Raw genomic sequence first — 16,654 nt, forward strand, 5'->3', positions numbered from 1 at the left:
AGCTGTCACGTCCAGCATTCTTCCTAAATGATTTAATTAGAATCTGGCTCTCGTGCCATGTTTTTATGTTCTTGATTTATTAGTGCGATTCAAGGTTTTCTATAGGCCCCCATTGACACGCGATAGTAGTTATACCCCACCAGTCTTCATTATTTAGAAACTACATACTACAATGTTATGTGGAAAGATGCCTGTGTGTGAAATTTTTGATACTCCAGTGGTAGGTGTGACAGATATGTGTGACAGTCACTATGCTTGCTTAACAGCTTTGCTTCCACAAGTCTGCTACAAACAAACTCTGTTATATAGGAAGCCTCAGTCAAGTCATTGTGGCCCTAGTGCACCCTGCACCATCATCTGAGCACCTCTCTGAGTAACGGGAAGTGCTACCGCCCACCCATTCGGACCAGACAGCTCCACTGAAATGAGGCTGCAGGTGCTTGTTGTTTTTGGGTGACAGTGAGTGTATATTTTCAGCCTCCATCGCAGGAGGCTCTGGAACAATATTAAACCACCTCACCATCTCACCGGAATGCCTGTGACTCATCTGACATTTCCGTCTCCCTCTCCCTGCAGCCTCCAGCACTCAAACACACTCTCTTCTCTGTGACGTGCTGTGTCCCAAATGGCACCCTATTCCTGATATAGTGCACTACATAAGGAATAGGGTGCCATTAGGGATGTATCCCCTGTCGCTCTCCCTCAATCTTTTTTCAGTTTTGCCCTCACCCTCTGTCCGAACACTCCTTATTACATCTTACTGCTGGCTTTAATCTCCTTCACTCTATTGGCAGACCACTATTTGCTCTGCTTTTACAATTTGCTCCCCTCCCCACGCATTTCTCCTGTGGTTCTTTGATAAGCACTGACATGTAGCATGAGCTAATATCTGTCTCCTACACCTTGTCCTGTCCTGTGAAATATGACATGCCAATATAGAAAGAGGAACAATGTGTGACTAGCTGTTTACTCCCTGTGTATGTCCCAAATTGCACCATATTCCCTATATAGTGCAATACTTTTGACCAGGGCCCATAGGAAATAGAGCGCCATGTGGAACACACAAAGCTTTTTGGTTTTCATTTGCCCCTGTTTCTTTGCCTTCCTGCCCATCCGGCCAGGCAGTCTGCTCTATATCACCAGTGTTGTGTTGTATTGTGGCTGCACAGCCAGGTAGACAGACCACTGTTTCTTTGCCTTCCTGCCCATCCGGCCAGGCAGCCAGCTCTATATCACCAGTGTTGTGTTGTATTGTGGCTGCACAGCCAGGTAGACAGACCACTGTTTCTTTGCCTTCCTGCCCATCCGGCCAGGCAGTCAGCTCCAAATCACCAGTGTTGTGTTGTATTGTGGCTGCACAGCCAGGTAGACAGACCACTGTTTCTTTGCCTTCCTGCCCATCCGGCCAGGCAGCCAGCTCTATATCACCAGTGTTGTGTTGTATTGTGGCTGCACAGCCAGGTAGACAGACCACTGTTTCTTTCACAGTTGATTGAGTTTGGTGATTATCATCATGGAACGTAATTAGGAATGACTCAGAGCGGGGACCATGCTTGGGTTTATGGGTAGGAAAATACCCCCCTCAGGATCTCTTCAAATAACATTGACTTTGTCTGCATCCCAAATGGCACCCTATTCCCTACATAGTGCACTATTTCACCAATAGGACTCTGGTCAAACGTAGTGCACTTTATTTGAATTACGGTGCCACATGGGATGCAGACTTTGGCATGCAGCAGCCTTGATAATGGCTGTGTATGGATGTAGTGAAGACATTGTATATCACAGTGGCTTTATGGAAAGCTCTACTGGGGCAGCTGTTCTGCCTGGTCTCAGAGCTGTGACATAGTTGCCATGGGTCATGTACGGTCATCTCACCCAGCCAGCAGACTGCTTCAACACATTCACAGCTTGGGCTGCCTCCGTCTGCTCTGCTCTACAAGGAAATCAAAGAGATTACTCACAGGATAGGGACATGTGTATTATTAAACACATTGGCCTATAGCAACAGGCTTATGTAGTCCAGTCTTTGTGAAATAAATGTACCTCATTGTTTGCATTTCTTTTGTGTTTGTTGTTACATTTCTTGAATCACATAATTCAAATGTAATGTGAAGAATGCAAGGATACCCAAAGGCAGAAAACGTTCAACCGGTACACTGTAGTGCATGGAATTCTCCATCCTGTGTTCTATCTCTGAGCCTAATGAGACAAGCCAGACCTTCACAGGGGCTTGGTAACTGGCCAACAGCATTCATAGAACTGGGATGTCTATTGTCACCAAAGCCCCATATACTACCCACCATTGCGACCTGTACGCTCTCGTCGGCTGGCCCTCGCTTCATACTCGTCGCCAAACCCACTGGCTCCATGTCATCTACAAGACCCTGCTAGGTAAAGTCCCCCCTTATCTCAGCTCGCTGGTCACCATAGCATCTCCCACCTGTAGCACACGCTCCAGCAGGTATATCTCTCTAGTCACCCCCAAAACCAATTCTTTCTTTGGCCGCCTCTCTTTCCAGTTCTCTGCTGCCAATGACTGGAACGAACTACAAAAATCTCTGAAACTGGAAACACTTATCTCCCTCACTAGCTTTAAGCACCAACTGTCAGAGCAGCTCACAGATTACTGCACCTGTACATAGCCCACCTATAATTTAGCCCTATCAACTACCTCTTTCCCAACTGTATTTAATTTATTTATTTATTTTTCTCCTTTGCACCCCATTATTTTTATTTCTACTTTGCACATTCTTCCATTGCAAAACTACCATTCCAGTGTTTTACTTGCTATATTGTATTTACCTTGCCACCAAGGCCTTTTTTGCCTTTACCTCCCTTCTCACCTCATTTGCTCACATTGTATATAGACTTGTTTATATTTTATTATTGACTGTATGTTTGTTTTACTCCATGTGTAACTCTGTGTTGTTGTATCTGTCGAACTGCTTTGCTTTATCTTGGCCAGGTCGCAATTGTAAATGAGAACTTGTTCTCAACTTGCCTACCTGGTTAAATAAAGGTAAAAAATAAAAATAAAAAATAAAAATTGTTGTGTCAGTCCCAAATGGCATCTGATTCCTAATGTAGTTCAGTACTTTGCGGTATAGGGAATAGGGTGCCATTTGTGCCCCGTAATAGACATTCCAGATCTGATTCCTGCTAAAGGTATCAGGTTTTCATCTGACCTTTTCTCTCTTTGTTTTCTTTGACTCCTTTAAACTCTGACCATGAGCGCAGCTGGCTGTTCTAACAAACAACAAACACTGGCATTGTGTCTTGTTTCAGGAAATTTCAAGTTCAAGTATGCTTCCTTGCAGTTCTATTAGTAGACATCGGTCATCTATGACAGCCATGCTCTTTGTGACCCTGTATGGCAGAACATTTTATTGCTTTCTGTTGCCCTTACCGCAAGACCCTACTTTGACCTATGGCTGTGACATTTTTGAAGCGATGCAGATGTTCATGTCTATGTTTTCAAAGAACTGCCTTTTGGAGAGATGTCCCCCTGACCAGCTTTGTGAGGCAATGTAGTTGAAGTTCTGTAGAATACCTAGTAGCAAGTCAGATTTCACCATAATTTCACAGAGGCTTGGTACTAACCTATTGTACCCTACCCACAGCTACTTCTACTGCGTTGTTCAGAGGGGAGGCGCTTCAATATACCACCTAGGTTCTTGCTTCAGTACCGAATGTTTTCCTGCGCGAACGTTGGAGAGCTGGCTGAAAAAAATTCATTCGCATGGAGTTCTCTCTCTGCTGACTTTGACATTTTAGTGATATTGTTACATACTTATTCTTTAATATTGTATTTTATTTCCCACAAGACTACGACTCTGCGAATTATCTGCTTTACCTAATGTTCAGAGTTTGAATCATCTGCAACCGCATGCCTGGAATCGTGCGTTAGCAACTCGCTTGGAAAATCATCGACTCAGGCAAAGTAAAGTGGTTTGGTAAGTTGGTTTATCCTCTACTGTATGTAGCCTATAGATCAAATATCTAGATTTAGTTTTATTCTTGTGATGATAATATTTTGTGTAAAACTCACATATTAGGCAAAGCATAGCCTATGCATGTCTTTCTGAATGATTTTCTACAATATCTTATATTAGGCAGAGAAGGTAGGATTTTCAGCTGTCCAAAGAGTGACAGTAGCGTATTATTCAAGAGACCAAAACATGTCTAGCCTATATCGCTCTATATATATTCACAGTTCGTTTGCATAATTCGTAGTTATTTTATCATACCCTGCTAATTTGGTGTGTGATCCAGATGGGATAAAGCTAAAAGGGGAATAATGTGTTTGCACTACAATCAAATAGACTACCATGTGATTTACAAGACCCTATAATCACATGTCCTTGTATTCTTGTAGTCTACTGGAATTATGTTCAACACATGGCATACACGCACACCTATTCACTTTGTACACACACAGTGTAACAGGTTGAGGTTTCCATTCTCATATCTATGAAAGTAGCAGGGATGAAAAGGAGATGACTACTCAATAAGCAACAACATGTATCTCCAACCTCTTTTTTAATACTGTACAATGCTATGGTCTGATCATCACAGGTAATCCTATACCTGTGACATAAAAATAGTTGTAGACTGTACAACACTCACTCACTCACTCACTCACTCACCCTCATCGTGCCAGCTGGCCATAGGGCAGCAACAAAGGCTCTCCATGTTAGCATTATAAATACAGTGATACTTATCATATCATTTATACTGTGTATTCTGCCACAACAACCAATGAATGTGTTCAGTCTTTGTGTCTGTATCGACTAGAGCGAGAGAGATCAAATTACATACATTGAACAAATCAAACCCTTCAAACAGGATATTCTCAAACAATTAAACATAGCCTTATCTTATGCTTACTCTTCCGCAATGTTCTGTCATTAAATTAGCTGGTGCTGCAGGTGGCTTGGGTCCACTTCTCTAGCTGATAGAGAGGGACTTTAAAAAGGGGGCGGCAGGACTATGTAGAGGGTTACATGGCAGCTTCCACAGACAGGAGACAAATTGCTGGTGTGAATGAGCAGCACCCAGTCGCCGGTGTCACAGGGAGGTGGTACTCTGCTCAGACAGGTGTCAAGACAGCCTAACCCTGGCCTCGTGTGAGGTGTCATCCCTGATATACTGGAAAACATACCAGACCAGATTCTCATCTAGCACTTCAAGTTAGGCTGAAGAGGTTCCCTAATCAATGAATGCCCCTGTAAAACAACCCATTTCACATCACCTAGCTGGTGTACGGTGCGTTCGGAAAATATTCAGACCTCTTGACTTTTTCCACATTTAGTTACGTTACAGCCTGATTCTAAAATTGATTAAATTCATGTTTTTCCTCATCAATCTACACACAATACCCGATAATGACAAATCGAAAACAGGTTATTTACGTAAGTATTCAGACCCTTTGCTACGAGACTCGAAATTGAGCTCCGGTGCATTCTGTTTCCATTGATCATCATTGAGATGTTTCTACAACTTGATTGGAGTCCATCTGTGGTACATTCAATTGTTTGGACATGATTTGGAAAGGCACACACCTGTCTATATAAGGTTCAACAGTCTATAGTGGATGTCAGAGCAAAAACCAAGGCATGAGGTCGAAGGAATTGTCCGTAGAGGTCCGAGACACTACTGTGTCAAGGCACCAAAAATGTGTACAGCATTGAAGGTCCCGAAGAACACAGCAGCCTCCAGCATTCTTAAATTGAAGTAGTTTGGAACTCTTCCTAGAGCTGGCTGCCTGGCCAAACTGAGCAATTGGGGGTGAAGGGCCTTGGTCAGGGAGGTGACCAAGAATCCGATGGTCACTTTGACAGAGCTCCAGAGTTCCTCTGTGGAGATGGGAGAACCTTCCAGAAGGACAACCATCTCTGCAGTTCTCCACCAATCAGGCCCTTCATGGTAGAGTGGCCAGACGGAAGCCACTCCTCAGTGAAAGGCACATGACAGCCCGCTTGGAGTTTGACAAAAAGGCACCTAAAGGACTCTCAGACCATGAGAAACAAGATTCTCTGGTCTAAAGAAACCAAGATTGAATGTTTTTCAGCGGCAGGGACTGGGAGTCTAGTCAGGATCGAGGGAAAGATGACCGGAGCAAAGTACAGAGAGATCCTTGATGAAAACCTGCTCCAGAGCACTCAGAACCTCAGACTGGGGCGAAGGTTCACCTTCCAAAAGGACAACGACCCTGAGCACATAGCCAAAGACAATGCAAGAGTGACTTCAGGACAAGTCTCTGAATATCCTTGAGTGACCCAGCCAGAGCCCGGACTTGGAGAGACTTGAAATTAGCTGTGCAGCCACGCTCCCCATCCAACCTGACAGAGCTTGAGAGGATCTGCAGAGAAGAATGGGAGAAACTCCCCTAATACAGGTGTGCCAAGCTTGAAAGTGTCATAATCAAGAAGGGTCTGAATACTTATGTAAATGTAATATTTCAGTTTTGTATTTTTTTAATCAATTTAATTTAATCCATTGTAGAATAAAGCTGTAACGTAACAAAATGAGGAAAACGTCAATGGGTCTGAATACTTTCCGAATGCATTGTATGTGACCCCCCCAAAAAAACATATAGATGCAGAGCCCTTTATTGTACATAGAAGGCTCTGGGTAGGTGTACAGTTCCTCACAGTGTTCTAGAATAAAGAGTCATTCTGTGGGAACACTGTCTATGAGGGTGAACTACTATGAATTGTATTGTGAGAGAACAGTACACTACTGCTTACTTCCCTCTCTGTTCCAGTCAGACAGCCACTTGTTGATTCAGGAATGTTCTGTGTTTTCCAACATGTCTTGACCAGCGGGTGTGAGTGTCAATGAGCTGCTAAGTCAGATGCACATGCCCAGTTCAAATCTGATTTCGAAGGTCCACATTTGGTGTGGGAGAAGAGCCAATTTATGAGGCTCCAGTTTTTCTGCAACGTGGCTCACGTTCCCCATTTGTGCTATAGGAGGTGGAACCGGACCAGAATCTCGCCATGCAGAGAGAGAGAGAGTCGAGATGTGCATCAGGGAATCTGTGATGGGCCCTGTGTTGACATGCCCTGAAACGAACACTGAGTGATGGGCTGTGTGTTTGCAATGCAGATGTAGGAGAATGCATTTCTGCCATGCCGAGTAGAGCCAAGCACCAGCCAGATGGCAGGCCTCAAGTGTGGTGAGAACGTGCATGATGTGCCTTGAAGGCAGATCGACAGATGGATATTAATGTTAACCCTGTGGAAGGTGCTAACCACTTTTATAAGGGTCCTGTAAATGTGTCTCAAGCTGCTCCCTCTATCAGCTTCATTTTACATATTTATTTTGGAGAATTAAACCACAGAGAAAATTAGATTGACAGAGAGCCATCTCTTTGCCGGCAGACAGTAGGTTCATCTCGATGATATCCCCTGCGTAGCCTCCTTCCCTCCTCCTCTACTCCTCTTCTCTACTCCCTGCCTCCTCAGCTCCTCTGCCCAGGCCAAGTCAGATATAAATAGCCATGTGGATGGAGGGAGCGAATGTCAGCAAAGCCAGGCAGTGGTTTTGTTCTTTGCTCCTGTTTCATTCCCTCCAGAAATCTGAGGGGGCACAACGTATGTGAGCGTGGCTAGGGCGTGGCTAGGGGGTGGCTAGGATCATTTATTATTTTCAGACACTTGAAACAGCCTTTTCCTGCAATCTACAGCCATAATCATTATGCCTAATTCTATGTCAAAATGAATGTTTCTGCTTATCTAAGCATACCTCTTGAGCTGTCTGTATCCTCCTGACTGGTGGTTATTTTAAATAAAGTAAATATGCTTCTCTGCATCTTTGCTCAAATCTGGAAAGAGATTTAAGGGAATGTGAGTCTTATTCGGTACATTTAGTAATTTAGTAAAAGTCTACCAACTTTGCCCACAGGCATGCCCGGTAACTTGATTGATAACCTGAAAGGTTGGGAGATAGGTTCCCAATCTGGGCTAGCTAAAGCCAACTTCATAAAATTGCTAGGTAGTATTACAGAGAAACATAAAATAAAATAGAAAACTGGACAAGTCTGAGGGGACAACTGCCCATGTGCCCCCTATGGGCATGACACCTCTGGTACAGTATATCCTGTTCCCTTTCTCCCATTAAATTTAATTTTGAATCAGTCACTATCTGTATATACAGAGTCATAGACTGCTCCTAGTGTTGCTGTCACTGCAGGTATTTTTGGTTTATCACCAACGGCAACTGTGAGAAAGATTGTGGAGTCAGCTGCACCTAAGTGTTCCATGGCAACCACTGCATGTGTGAGCAGGCAAGATGCAGGCCAGAGTGAAATGTAGCTCAGGAACAAGGGATTCCGTGGCCGGGCTGAGAGGATAGATTTCTTTGAAGTTAGCATCGGAGGGGAATAGGATAGCAGGATGTGTATCAGTGCTGGGGGAGGAGGGAGGGCAGGGAATAAGGGAGATAGACAACTTGCTCAAACTGGGCCATTGATGGGAATGCATCCTCAGCCCTCAGTGAATGGCATTCTTGTGACTGCCATTAAAACAAAGCTCTCTGGTAGAAAGCAGGCGCTATCTGTCCTGGTTAGTGGCTTTATGATATGTGTGTGTGTCATACAGAGAGCCTCAGAGAACAACCACATTGAGGTGGAGGGTGACATGGGGTGTGCAGGTGTTTTCAGCACAGACGGCAGATTCAATTCATATTTCATGTGTTTGATTTGATCTGTGTGGCTGGTTAACCAGACTGTGGCAGAGAGGGAGAGAGAGCTCCCCCGGCTATTGTGCAAGGTGTGGATGGGATGACGCACGACCAGTGCAACAGTGTGTAAGGTAGTGCCTTAAACTCTGTGATCCCCCCCCCAGATAACTAACTTCAATTTAAATGCAGATGGATGAAGGGTCTTTCATATCAGAGACTGGAGCGATTTGATCTGTATGCAGGAGCTGTGGAGGAGCTGGTAGTGTGTATCTGCCTCCAGAGGACTGATGTCCATATGGTAGAGGGAGGCGGGGGGAGAGAGAGAAAGATAGAGAGAGGCTGAGAGAAACGGAAGGGGACAGCGTGAGTCAGAAAGGCAAAGGGAGGAAGAGGGAGACGGGGAGGAACAGCAGGAGTGACGCATTACTCCGAATGGAAGACAGTAGCTTCAGTAACAGTTCTTACTGTGCAGGGGAACAGTGTTCTGGTTCCACTTCCTGGAAGCCACTGTGTGACCTGTTACAGGAAAACATCCCCAGCCCAGTGTATTTGAATTGTTTTTGTGTTGTTCAGTTTGTTCTTATTAGCCTCTTCTATGCTGTGATGGGGCAACTGGCTCTCTGGCTCTCCTCCATAGGTGCCTTAAAGGCATTTTACAGCCACTGAGCCACCACAATACCTTCCCTGAGGGGGTAAGTAGACCCTGCCTGGTACTGGCACTGCGGGCCACACACACATCTCTCTCTCCTGGCGAGGGATGACTTGTGGTAACATTTGCCAGACACAGAACTTTTCTGTCACAGCACAATGTCATCCAAAAAGATCCTAATACCTAATTTGATGAGTCATTGCAAATAGCTTTAATGGCACCCTGCTGATGTAGTTGTATAGGTAACTGCCAAAATAAAGGAAACACTTGAGTAAATGAGGGATACAACGTATATTGAAAGCAGGTGCTTCCACACAGGTGTGGTTCCAGAGATAATTAAGCAATTAACATCCCATCATACTTAGGGTCATGTATAAAAATACTGGGCAGGCCATTATATTGGCTACCATGGCTCCATCTCAAGGGCACGAGTGGTCACTGAATGGTTTGATGAGCATGACAATTATGTAAACCATATGCCTTGACCATCTGTCACCAGATCTCAACCCAATTGAACACTTATGGGAGATTCTGGAGCGGCGCCTGAGACAGCGTTTTCCAACACCATCAACAAAACACCAAATTATAGAATTTCTCATGGAAGAATGGTGACAAGTCCCTCCAATAGAGTTCCAGACACTTGTAGAAATTATGCCAAGGTGCATGGAAGCGGTTCTGGCTCTTGGTGGCCCAGCGCCCTATTAAGACACTATATGTTGGTGTTTTCTTTATTTTGACACTTACCTGTATGTTTGCCAGTCTGAGAGTGGTCATCACAAATTGAATAAAAACAAATAAAAAAAATGGAAAAAACTGTTGCCCATTTTGGTCTGAAATTGGGATGTGCCTTTGTTGTTTTAGGTGAATCTCCTGCTGTCTGGTTTTGCTGTTCCAACATGACCTCAGGCTACTGAAGACCTCCCTGTTATTCCTCCTGCTCTCTCTGTATCACTCCTAGTACTCTATTCTCCAATGGGTTCCCGCAGTCAAGGTGGCTTTTTCCACCATCACCACCACCACAGCTCGGTGGTGCCCACAGCCGTGCCCAGGCTTCTCACAGAGAACGGCAGTCTGCTAGGGGGCATTGCCCAGATCACCCCTAACCTCTTCCTGAGCCGGGGAAACGTGGCGTCCAACCGCAGCCTGCTGCTGTCCAAGGGCATCACCTGTGTGGTCAATGCCACTATTGAGCTGCCCAACTTCAACTGGCCCCACGTGGAGTATGTAAAGGTACCCCTGGCGGACATGCCCCACTCCCCCCTCTCCCTTTACTTCGACAGCATAGCTGATAAGATCCACAGTGTTGGGAGAAAGCGGGGAGCCGTGCTGGTGCACTGTGCTGCAGGGGTGAGCCGCTCAGCCTCCCTGTGCCTGGCCTACCTGATGAAGTACCACCGCGTGTCTCTGGCTGAGGCCCACGCTTGGGTCAAGGCCCGCCGGCCAGTCATCCGGCCCAACGGGGGCTTCTGGCGTCAGCTCATCGACTACGAAAGGAAGCTGTTTGGCAGGAACTCTGTGAAAATGGTGCAGACGCCCTACGGGGTGATACCTGACGTCTATGAGCGGGAGCGCAGGAATCTGGCACCCTACTGGGGCCTGTAGAGGAGGTCTGCGGCCTCGCCAAGGGGGGAGGGAAGGCGACGGAGAAGAGAGTCCTCCAGGGCTGCTGGTTCATGCATGTTCCCCCAGCCAGAGATGCAGAGTGAGATGAAGCGTGTGACTGTCTGTCTTTGTGAAGCTTAATTAATGAATGCATTGGGATGTAGGGAGTCTTAGTAATCAGTCACTACACTGCAGACTGGTTACTGGTGGGTGATGCTACACTACACTGCATCAACCCCCGTCTGTCTGTCTCTGAGAGGAAGCAAGGCCTCCTCAAGTCTGGAATCCTCAGGACCAAAGGAGTAACAGAACCATGACCAAGCCAGACCCCAAATCAGCTGACATGGCCAGACCCAGACTGTGACTTTATGGTCTAGCTTAATGCCCCAGACTCTGGGAAGGTGTAGGTGGTGCTTTAGACTCAGCAATTTTGACAGGCAGCGGTGTGACTCACTCAAGTCCTTCCCCGACGTAACGTCATGTGATGGTATTGTGCCAGTTTTGCTGTTGTCTTTAATGTGAGAACTAGCAGCAGTCCTGCTCTGTTTTGTTTGACAAATTGAATTATGTTCTTGAGAGAGAACTGAAATCAAGAAAAGATATGGTGCACAATGAATATTTAAAGCTGTTAGTGTATACACATTTTAATCAAGACAACATCTAAGGCTGTTAGTGTATACACTTAAAAGTCCCTACTTACTATGGGGATGATTGTGCAGAATATACTGTATTGGTACTAATATTGTACAATATTATGCTATTTTAGAATGTCACCACAGTACTGTGTTAGGGGCTTGGGAGAATCACAGTTTCTATTTCCCTGTTTTTGCCTCATATTGATGTTTAAGTGAAATGAGGTCCAAGGAAGAACACAACCAGACAGTCCTGTGCTTAACTGGTGTACTGTCATTGATAAACCTTCCTATTTTTGTGGTTTGGAAGAATGCTATACCTTACACACGAAAAGCTTTGAAATAAAATGTTAATATTACTGTAGCAAGTGAACAATGCCCTTGTCACAGGTGTAAGCAGAAAGCCAAGCTTACATGAATTTAGTGCTCTATTCAATCTATCGCTGAAGCGTTACAGATTGTGCAATAGAAATGTAAAGGTAATTTCCGACTGAACCAAATTTGTATCACGCTGTAACGCTAAACTTGATATGGATTGAATAGAGTCCTGAGTTTCATAACCTAAGGCAATGAATGATTAACAAGCTAATGTAACGGGTTAGCTCATGCAACTGTTTGTGTTTGAAATGAATAATAAAAGACATGACTGATATGCATTATTGTCAGTTTATACTTTTCCCTGTAAATATGGAATAGGACTGAAGCAGAGTAACATAATGGATCCAGATACAGTGTGACTACACTGAAAATCTATACATGGAGTATATCAAACATCAGGAACACCTCCACAAACCGGTACACGTGGCGAGCACCGACTACCATCCGCCGGTCAGAGGCACTTCAATCTTTTGTTTTGCCCATTCACCCTCTGAATGGCACACAAACACAATCCATGTCTCAATTGTCTCAAGGCTTAAAAATCCTTCTTTAACCTGTCTCCTGGATTTAACAAGTGACATCAATAAGGGATCATAGCTTTCACCTGGATTCACCTGGTCAGTCTGTCATGGAATGCGCTGGTCTTAATGTTTTGTATTCTCAGTGTATATGGAACGTTTAGAAAAGACTTATGGGGGATTTTCAAGTCCCTCAGTCGAGCACCTGATTCTCTTTTTGTTTAAGCTGGGCTGAAGCGTGTTTTGGGTACACACTTTTTATTTGATTGATAATGGTCAATATTCATCCATGGTGTTGTAAAGTCATCGTCATTTTGAGAGCCAATCAGTCGATTGGAAACCGACCATGGGAATATTCATTGTAATTTTCATGGTGATACTCACGTTCTTTATTCAGACCAGTGGAAAATAAAGATGTAATGAGGTTTAACAGTAAGTTTAGAATAATTGCTGAATTTTTCACTTTTGATAGATCCTGTTAAAGTCCTACTATCCAGCTGTGCCAACAATGAGGCTGGAATGATTATAACATGGTTCTCTATAGCAACAAAGACAATTCAGATTGAAAATGCACATTCTTACAAGTTAACCGTGTGCTCTCTGTTTCTTTGTGACTTTAAAACGTCTTTAATAGAGGTTGATATAAAAGTGAACTCTGTACACCGGCTCCTTCAACAGAAGACCATGGATGCATCCCAAATGGCACCTTTTTCCCTATATAGTGCACTTCGTTTGACCAGAGCCCTATGGTGTCTGGTCGCAAGTAGTGCTCTATAAAGGGAATAGGGTGTCATTTGATTTGGGACGCAGCCTACTGATGTTGCTCACAACAATTTCCCTCAGAGAAGGTTTCAGATGTCACAGCAACATTCTATCATTCATTTTCATTTGGAATGGCCACAGAGAACCAGACAGACAGGATGGGAACTATTTGTCTTGTGGCCTATTCTACTGAGGGATCTCCAGAATGGCCTACACAATAAACAGCATTAACCACACAGACACTGGCTCCATTAGATGACAGGCCAAGCGTGAGGAAGATGCAGGAGTGATGGGCCCAAATTATACCTTTCTTTATCAGCTTACTTCCCCCAATAGACTGACACTCTGTGTGTGTGTGTATGTGTGTGTATGTCTCTCAATCACTGATTCTCAGGGAATAGTTAGCCAACCTTGAGTAAAGACATCTTTCAGCAGCAACAGAATATGACCGTCAATCAGGAAACCAGTAAGCAGAATGATCTACATTACCCTGAACATCACAGGCAGTAGACTGGGCAACAGTGCTGTGGTGCAGGCCATGCAGAACAAACTGCTGTGATGAACTGGATGAGATGTCGTTAGGCTGTATGTAGGAAGGAGATGTGTCTGGCAAAAGGGCTCACAACAAACTGCCTGCCTGACTGCAGCTTAATACGCTTTGCAAAGCTTGGATGGTTGCACTCACATCAAGATTGTCTCTTTAGAAGATCCTCCATTTTAAATTGGAACATGATCAAATAATATTTCTCATGACACTAACATGGTAGTAATGTTATGATGCATCGCCTTATAAAGGAACGTGTTCCTATTCCAGTATTTTATTTAGCCTTTATTTAACTAGGCAAGTCAGTTAAGAACAAATGCTTATTTACAATAATGGCCTACCCCGGCCAAACCCTAACCCGGACAATGCTGGGCCAATTGTGCGCCGCCCTATGGGACTCCCAATCACAGCCGGTTGTGATACAGCCTGGAATTGAACCAGGGTCTGGAGTGACACCTCTAGCACTGAGATGCAGTGCCTTAGACCGCTGCGCCACTCGGAAGCCCAAACTTGAATTGATGCCCTGAACACTACAGATGTAGGATCTTCATTTGAGCCAGTTTGTTACAGCAGGAAAATAATAATGCAGCACCAGGAAATGTGAATTGCACTGAAAAAATATATAAACACAAAATGTAAAATGTTGGTTCAATGTTTCATGAGGTGAAATAAAAGTACCCAGAATTTTTCCATACACACACAATGCTTATTTCTCTCAAATGTTATACACAAATGTGTTTACATCCCTGTAGTGAACATTTATCATTTGCCAAGATAACCCATCCACCTGACAGGTTTGTCATATCAAGAAGCTGATTAAACAGCATGATCATTACACAGGTGCAACTTGTGCTGGGGATGATAAAAGGCCACTCTAAAATATAGTTTTGTCACACAATACAATACCACAGATGACTCAAGTTTTAAAGGGAGTGTGCAATTGGCAAGTTGACTGCAGAAATGTCCACCACAGTTGTTGCCAGAGAATTGAATGTTAACTTTTCTACCAAAAGCTGCCTCCAACATAATTTTAGAGAATATGGCAGTACATCCAACCGGCCTCACAACCGCAGACCATGTGTAACCATGCCAGCCCAGGACTTCCACATCCAGCTTCTTCACCTGCGGGATCGTCTGAGACCAGCCACCCGGACAGCTGATGAAACTGAGGAGTATTTATGTCTGTAATAAAGCCCTTTTGTGGGGAAAAACTCATTCTGATTGGCCGGACCTGGCTCCGCAGTGTGTAGGCCTATGCCCTCCCACGCATAGGCCTGCGCTCCTGCCCAGTTATGTGAAATCCATAGATTAGGGACAAATTAATTAATTTCAATTGACTGATTTCCTTAAATGAACTGTAACTCAGAGAAATTGTTAATTGTTGCATTTATATGTTTGTTCAGTATAATTATGTAGATTGTAATTAATGGATATTTTTTGTATAGGTTGATACATTATACATTAGGGCAAATGTGGACTATAGAATCTATAGAAGCCTTTTTAAACCTTGAATACACTACAAGTTTGCATTTCCTGCTGTGCAAGAAAATTCTCATCAACAAAAGAGTGATCAAATTAGATCCTACATCTGTAAGCTTACTTTGAATTAAAACAGCTCATACAGTTTTTTCCTGGTATATATATCATGCTTTTCTATTTAATAACAAGGTACAGACGGAGAGCATAGTCAATATTCAGCCAAATAATAATCACGCTTGTTACACCATTGATGGGATAAGAGAAGGCTGCCGAAAAGGGACATGATTTTCTAAAGCAATCAATCCTCATACAGGAGTGGGGAGATGCACTTTGTATGACAATACCTTGACAGCAAATGAAAACTACAGTAACCCTAGTAATGGTCACCAAGTGCAGTGGTGCTGTTAGTGATGAACATTAACACTGAATCAATGCCTGGGCACAGTAATCAATTGCTGTGGAGGAAAAATGGTGGGAGAAGGTGAGGAAGAGAGAGAGTATACTGTATGTATGAATGACAGACTGAGTTCATGTTCATTTGAAAGTTAAACTCAATAAAAATGGAGACAGAATGTGATGGGTTATGAATAGCCCAAGCATCATCAAAGCAGTTATATTTGTCCTCGTGTTCATTCCAAAACCATTTGGTACAACGACTTCTATTGAAACAGAGTCATGGATGTTTCAGAAAACGATCACAGAATTCTTGCTCCTTTTCCATAGTCATATAGTCAAAGATTGAAGTTCAATCGAGAGAGGGAGACTGACCTTGAAGTAATTCAATTTAAGCAAGGGTGGATGAAGTCATTCTTTCTCAGTGATCGGTTGACTGAGTGGGATTCTATCCTCTCTTCAAGCCTGCCTATCCATTCCCCTTTAGAATGAACACTGATGATCTCTAAATCAATGGCCCTACCTCACTGTGTTGTCTGGATCAGTTTATAGAAAGGACATAGATGCTGAATACTGTCATCTATTTGTAATAAATAATTAGTGATTAATACATAGTAAGGATTTCTAATAGTTTCATCTTGTCATTGTTAAACTGAACAATTGAAAGTGTCTGTAGGAGATATCTGACTCATCTTGTCAGTGCCTTCTTCAAAGACCCATATTTGACCAGACAGGGGTTTCAAATCCTTAATTTCAAAGTACAAGATCTTGGACACTCAAGTGAAAATCTTCACAGATCTCAAGTCATGTAAGCCTCAAGCCTTTTCAAATCAGCAAAACTACAGCTCAGTCTGAAATATCACCCAGATCAGGCTGTGAACACTAGCTTTCATGGCCGATAGGATGTTTGTATGAATTCTAAAGAAAAAAAGGAAAATATACATTTTTCTAGGGACATCAAAGTAATAAAAATCTCCACTTGACAATTAAGGGTAAAGGCATTACTTGC

The 16,654-nt window shown here is 43.7% G+C and overlaps 1 protein-coding gene across 4 annotated transcripts; it reads left to right on the forward strand.

The window, feature by feature from the left end:
• Nucleotides 1–3,210: 3,210 nt before the first annotated feature.
• On the forward strand, nucleotides 3,211–12,223 carry LOC110503918 (dual specificity protein phosphatase 14). 4 transcript variants are annotated; one of them, XM_021582551.3, is made up of 4 exons: nucleotides 3,663–3,956; nucleotides 6,978–7,183; nucleotides 9,262–9,380; nucleotides 10,199–12,223. In XM_021582551.3, exon 4 carries the CDS (start codon nucleotides 10,310–10,312, stop codon nucleotides 10,937–10,939), a length of 630 nt encoding a protein of 209 aa, XP_021438226.1. In that variant the 5' UTR covers nucleotides 3,663–3,956; nucleotides 6,978–7,183; nucleotides 9,262–9,380; nucleotides 10,199–10,309; the 3' UTR covers nucleotides 10,940–12,223. The 4 variants fall into 4 exon arrangements, with proteins under 4 accessions (XP_021438224.1, XP_021438227.1, XP_021438225.1 ...); XM_021582552.3 differs by lacking the exon at nucleotides 9,262–9,380 and having other exon boundaries at nucleotides 3,257–3,956; XM_021582550.3 differs by lacking the exon at nucleotides 6,978–7,183 and having other exon boundaries at nucleotides 3,488–3,956.
• Nucleotides 12,224–16,654: the final 4,431 nt, after the last annotated feature.

The sequence above is a fragment of the Oncorhynchus mykiss genome, chromosome 24 (assembly GCF_057628025.1).
Source record: "Oncorhynchus mykiss isolate SJ-2025 chromosome 24, ASM5762802v1, whole genome shotgun sequence".
NCBI lineage: Eukaryota > Metazoa > Chordata > Actinopteri > Salmoniformes > Salmonidae > Oncorhynchus > Oncorhynchus mykiss.

Coding starts and splice junctions, on each gene's coding strand:
- LOC110503918 (XM_021582549.3), top strand. CDS start 10,310: ATGGGTTCCCGCAGTCAAGGTGGCTTTTTCCACCATCACCACCACCAC.